Source organism: Hipposideros armiger, unplaced genomic scaffold (assembly GCF_001890085.2).
Source record: "Hipposideros armiger isolate ML-2016 unplaced genomic scaffold, ASM189008v1 scaffold_270, whole genome shotgun sequence".
Classification (NCBI taxonomy): Eukaryota; Metazoa; Chordata; class Mammalia; order Chiroptera; family Hipposideridae; genus Hipposideros; species Hipposideros armiger.
Genome location: NW_017731620.1, coordinates 1,956,133 through 1,962,350, shown reverse-complemented (window position 1 = coordinate 1,962,350; position 6,218 = coordinate 1,956,133). Strand labels below are relative to the sequence as shown.

The 6,218-nt window shown below is 40.9% G+C and overlaps 1 protein-coding gene across 1 annotated transcript in view; it reads left to right on the top strand.

Annotated features, from left to right (window-relative positions):
* The window catches only part of SLC9A9 (solute carrier family 9 member A9), a 613,140-nt gene that overhangs the window by 12,333 nt on the left and 594,589 nt on the right, over positions 1–6,218 (top strand). Inside the window, exon 2 of the mRNA XM_019656952.1 lies at positions 4,480–4,682. Coding sequence (XP_019512497.1) covers positions 4,480–4,682 — 203 coding nt within the window. The remainder of the gene's footprint in view (positions 1–4,479; positions 4,683–6,218) is intronic.

Below are 6,218 nucleotides of genomic sequence, written 5' to 3'. Positions count from 1 at the left end.
CACTGCTTTGTGGGGCAGGCTTCCTTCTTTTCCCCTGAGTGGGTAGGTTCCTGATTGCTGATTCACCAGTGAGAGTGGTGGTGTGTGTCCGTAAGCCGGCAGCCAGCCTCGTCCTTCCTTCTTCTGTGCACAAATGGTTGGTGCTCTTTATCCTGTGGATTTGTATGGGTCAAAAAACAACTCTGCTTTATTTAGGATTTTCTTCCTACTAGCAATGCTGCTTTATCTGTCACCTGCTTTCATACAATACTGTAAAGGAGCAGGTTAACCCAACACTTCCTGTGTGTGTCACCTGTGGCTAAAGCACTGAGTGGATGGGTGGCTGTTAAAAGCATTATGGGTAAGTGTCTGGCCTCTGGCATTAAGGATTTTCCAAGTGCTGCTACTGCAGCGGGGGCACACAGTGGGAGCGTGTGTTTGTTACATGAGCACACTGAGGCTCTGCTTCCCCCACTAGCCCTTACACGCTGCCAAGGATGTCCTCTCAGCCCTTGGGGTTGGGAGAAGCAGAGTCAGAGCGGTTTGTCTGGTGTGTTAATTTGTGTTCTCTGAGAAGCAGACACTGGGAAGAGATTAGCTGTGCACAAAATTCCTTGGGGGAAACTCCTTTGAGGGAAAGTGGGTGAGGAGCCTGCAATGCATGTGGGGCAGCTGTCAGACTTGGGTCCAGCCCTGAGCCTGTGGAGAGAGGGAAGGAAGGAAGGCTGGCCGGGGGAAGGTGTACGCTGGGTGCAGTTAGTTCTACGGGAGGTCTGGCAAGGCTGATTGTGATGCAGGATGATTTGCGTGTGACTGGGATTTTGGTCTCACAGCACCGAAGAATGGAGACACAGATCAGAGAGGCAAAGTTGCAGAAAAGAACAGTTTATAAGAGCAAAGAGGCGCACAGCACTCTGAAAGAAAGAGGGCACCCAGAAAGTTGGAATGCCCCCTAACTAGGGGGGAGGCTTCTATTTATATGCTTTTCCTAGCCTATCTGGAGAGAAAACTGGTGTCTATTAGTACAGATTTATGTAGCCTGGAGAGGGCTTCTCTAAACAACTTAGTTGTCCCAGAGCATAATTAGTGCTTTTGCTCCAGCAGGTAGGTGTGTTATCTCCAGGCTGGGCTCTCAAGGCCAAGACTGAGGCTTCTCCTGGAGCATAATTGATTATTCTGTTCTTGCAGGAGAGTGTTATCTTAAAGTTGGGACTTTTAAGGCTGAGGCTTTGATGATATTTTTATTTGTTGCTCATTTTACCGGGGAATTTCTAACTGCCTAATTGTTACACTAGCTAACCTGTCTTAATTGGGTGTCCTTGAGCCTTGGTGGCCTTCCAAGGAGTTCCATCTCCCTGTCCACACCCCTGGTCAGTCTTTGGCTGACCTCAGTGTGAATGTGGTCGTGGACTCCATATCACAGAACCTGAGACCACGATCAACTTCACCCCTCCTCATGGAAGGTCTGTCTGAGAGGTGCATTTTCATGGCTGTTACATCAGGTCACCTCTGGCAGCAAGCAGCTTACTTCATTTACTCCAGAGTGCCTTTTCTGGAAGCCTGGGACTAGAGCTGGTGCAGAGGATAGAGCAGTGCCATTTAGGTTTTGAGGCTTGTATGGATTTCACCACAGGGGCCCAGCTACTAGGTACTCATTATTATGACAAATACTTGTTTTCACTGCTTGGGGAAAAAAAAAAAAACAACCAGTGGACACTTCATATTTACTTCTTGTTATTGCATTGAAAGCATATTGCAAAAATAAGTGGCTTACCCTCTGGGGCACTGGTATTAATACAGGTTCTTTCTGTTCAGTCCCCATGAAGACAGTATCTTGTGCTTTATATCCCACTTGAGTAGAAAGCAGAAGTCATAGCATCGTTTATAGTACCTGCCAAACCACTTTTAGACAAATGAATCCTTCATAGAGCATTGAAGAAGCGATGTTCCTACACAGGCGCCCTAAACGACTTTCAGTGTAGACGATATGTCTCTCTTTCCTGACTAGTTTAATTGTAGTCGTTTTACAGCATACATGGAAGGCTGTCCACTGTTGTCTGGCCGATCAAGCTGTCATGGTGGTTATATACCCACCACTTGCTTTCTCTTGATAACAAAGGTCAGGATACAGCATCTCTCACTATTATAAAGGAGTAGGCCAAACATTGAAGAATAAATAAGGTAAAATAGTCTTGAAAGAAATCTGTTTTCCTTCCTACCTCTTACTCTAATTCATTGCCAAACTGATAGGTCTTATATGAAAATCTGATTGTTTTATTCTTCTGCCTAAAATCTTTCAATAGTTCTACATTGTCATTGGGTTAAAACTAAAAACTTCTTAGCATAGCAGAGGAGCCTCTGTATGACCTGGCCCTCACCTATGTTCTGCTGTCTAGAGTTCCCTCCCTCTCTCTCTCTGTCTCTCTCTCTCTGTCTCTCTCTGTCTCTGTCTCTGTCTCTCTCTCTCTCTCTCTCTCTCTCTCCTCTCTCTCTCATATCTCTCTGTCTCTCTCTCTGTCTCTCTCTCTTTCATCTCTCTCTCTCTGTCTCTGTCTCTCTCTCTCTCTCTGTCTCTGTCTGTACCTCTGCCTCTCTCTACCTCTATCTTTATCTCTGTCTCCATCTCTGTCTCCTTTTCTTCTCTCCTTGCCCCACTGTTGACTCCCTAAATTGACTAGATTTTTTAAGTCTTTGTGTATTTATACATTACATTAGTTAGGTTATCCTTGTGAGTGTTAACACAGAAACACTAACATTTCAGTGACAAAAGTCACCTTTTCAGTACAACAAAAGTTACCTTTCACTCATGTTAGTAGTCCCATGCAGGTATTCCTGGTTGATAGACAGCCTTTCCCCCACCCGGTGCCTCAGGGCAGGCTCCTTTGTTCCCTCCCCATCCATCTGATGAATGTGGAAGAGAAGGGAGAAAACCTACCTACTTCTTCAGTGTTGTGGCCTGAAAGTGACACATATCACTTTTACTTAAATTCCATTGTTGAGAGCCCACCCAGATGCACAACAGCCAGGAAACAGTCTCTGGGTGAGTGGTCATTTCGCAGCAGCTATTTCACACATTGGTGAACATAAATCTGGGGAACTTTTCGCTGCCTCTCCTGTCACTCACATGCCACTGCCCACGTGTGCAGCCTGGGTCCCAGCTCATTCCTTGATTCAGCTCCTCTGGACAAATCGTATGTGACCTTTTGAGATTCATCTACAGCTTCATCATTCAAAGGGCTTTGGAGTGTCTCCTCTCTGTACTCATATACCACAGAGTGCTTATCAACTGTCATAACACATGTCACATTGTGTTATATCGTTTGCTTATGGGTCTCTTTTATAAACTGCAGCTCCTATAGGACTGGGACTGTATTTTTATTTCAAATCTATAAATGTATGGCACAAACTACATACCCAACAAATGTATTATTAAATAAATGAATGGTTATTAGATGACTGGATTCACAGAGAGTGGTAAGACTTCCAACATTTGATGTTTTAAAGAATGAACTTTATCTTAAAATAGTGGATTTATCTTAAAGCACATAAATTAATCCTAATTTTAAATTGAATATGTAGGCCTCTGAAGTTTCTTTGCTTTTGATAATAAATCAATAATATTAAGAGTTCATAGTTATCAGATTACCATGAGCATCCTAAGAGTTTATAAATTTAAAAGTCAATGATTATTACTTGGGTTCCACTCTACACTATAAAAAATGCTATGTCATTAGAATGCATTTGGCTATGGTTAAGCTGAAACTTGATTCAAAATTGTTTAAAAAATTAGAAATGTATTATGTCCAAAGCGAGAAGTCTAGAATTAGGGTAGCTTCAGGGTAGGTTGATCCAGTGGCTCAGTGAAGTCATCTAGGACCTGGGTTCTGCCTGTATCTCAGTCCCACCATCCTAAGTATATTGACTGTGTCCTTGGACTATATCCCTCAAGGTCACAAGATACCTGCCAGCAAAAAAAAAAAAAAGAAAAAAAAGGAGAAATATGTTGCATTGGTCATGTCCTGAGGGAGTGAAGAAAAACACCTCTCCCCCAACCATGGTGAATATATGATTCCTTTTGGTCTGATGGGACTGTCTTAGGTATATGCTGATCTGTGGGCAGAAACTTTCCCCAGGGGAGTTCCATCTCCTATGTGATTATATTACTCAGTATCTGTCACAGAGCAATGGTTTACTTAAAGCACATGGTTGGATAGAAGAGGCAGGTAGCTCTTCTCTCAAAAATATATGGGTCCATTAGGAAGAAAAATGAGGGGGGAATATATGCTGGATATTTAAGCAATAGTTTTCATCACAAATATTTAAAGAATGCAATCTATTGAACTGGTGTGTCTATGAAAGAGTGAACAATCTAAACTGGGCAATGACAATTCTTTTTTCTGACACTTCTACAAGTTCCAAATCACATATATAAAAAAAGCATCCAATAGTGAAAATTTTAGATTGTGTTCCTCCAGTGAAATTATGTATTCTTTATTTTAGGCCTCATAATGGGATTAATCTTACGATATGCAACGGCACCAACTGATATTGAAAGTGGAACTGTGTATCACTGTGGAAAACTGGCCTTTAGTCCATCAACTCTGCTGATTAATATCACTGACCAAGTTTATGAATATGAATACAAGAGAGAAATAAACCAGCACAACATCAGTCCCCACCAAGGCAATGCTATCCTGGAAAAGGTACAGATCCTATCTGGTCAGAGTTTCTTTGTTTTCCAGTATAAATAATTGCATGATATATGAGCCACCATGTGTAATATATTCACAAACATACATATGTCCTTGTTCAATTCTACACTATTGGGGTGATTTTATTAGCTAAAGTGTTAGCACCTTGGTATATACTTATTGTAAGCCCAGTTATCTGTTTTTTTAACTAAAAGTTGGAAAAGAGTACTTTTTCATATAATTGTTTTGCAAGCCATAGTTGCTTTAGGTAAAAAGATAGTAGTAGTTCAGCTGTCTCTGCCTTTCATGATACCTAATTCAAGTTTTCACATGTGTGTTTTAAATCTATCTTCTATCTATCTATGTATCTATCTATCTATCTGTCTATCTATTATCTATCATCTATTATTTATCTACTATTATCTATCTATCTACCTGTTATCTATTTTTCTTTCTATCTATCTATCTACCTACCTACCTACCTACCTATCACCAGATGGCTACTCAGTTCAATTCCCTGAACTTAAAAAGAAAGTGGGGGAGGGATGAAACAGAGTGCATACCTTGATCTAGGATGACTGGCTTTTGACTGTCAGCCCAAAACACTGGCCACTTGGCTGTTTATAAATACATTTATAATAGATCGATCTCAATAGATCGTTACTCCATCAGTTTAGTTAGAGAATCTTCAGGTAGAAAAAAGGAAAATTGTGAAGTGATTCATCTTTCAAAGATAGTTTTATTATTGCAATTTTGTGAGCTGCTTTCAGGTCTTAGTAGGAACACTTCCTTCTGCTCTCAGGACTCTGGGTGAGAAAACAGGTGACGTTACCTTTTGTGGTGCCTTGTATTCTATGGATCAGCTTTTGGAATAAGTGAATTTGTGTTTAACTATACAAGTATGTGCTAAGAACCAGAACTTCATGTGACTTATTCGAGGTCCTTTTGGGTCAGAGCTGAGAGCATCCTTGATATTATGGAACTATATTTCATCACTTTCATCCCTTATGGATTTAGTTTTCTTTTAATATACACATTTTTTTTTTCATTTTGAGAGATTTGGGGCAGGAAGGGAGATATTTGGTTTGCCATTTTTCCTCATTCAAGATGGGTGATATTTAGTGGTATTTTCCCCACATTATCTTCCACTAACACATTTCTGGGTTAACTTCCTCCTAGCACTTGGTGAGGGCTCAGGAAGGTCAAAATAATAGTATAATATTTGCCTAAATAAAACTTAGTTAGGAAAGTAAATTGAAGCACACAAAAAGAAAATTAAATGACATATTTCTGAAATAAATAGGAGCAACTTCTAGATTTGCTGTTTTGGATGATCTCTTCCATGTGATTCTTTCTGTTCACATGGATAATAGAAAATTATTTATGTTGAAATAAACAATTTTTAAAAATGACCTTTTGGGCTGGCCGAGTGGCGCGTTGGTTAGGAGTTGGCTTGGGACGCCAGCTCTGAGCAGCTGGGCCCCGGTTTAGATCCCACATGAGGGCCAGTGATGCTGCCCTCTACAGCTAAGGTGGTGAACAACAGCT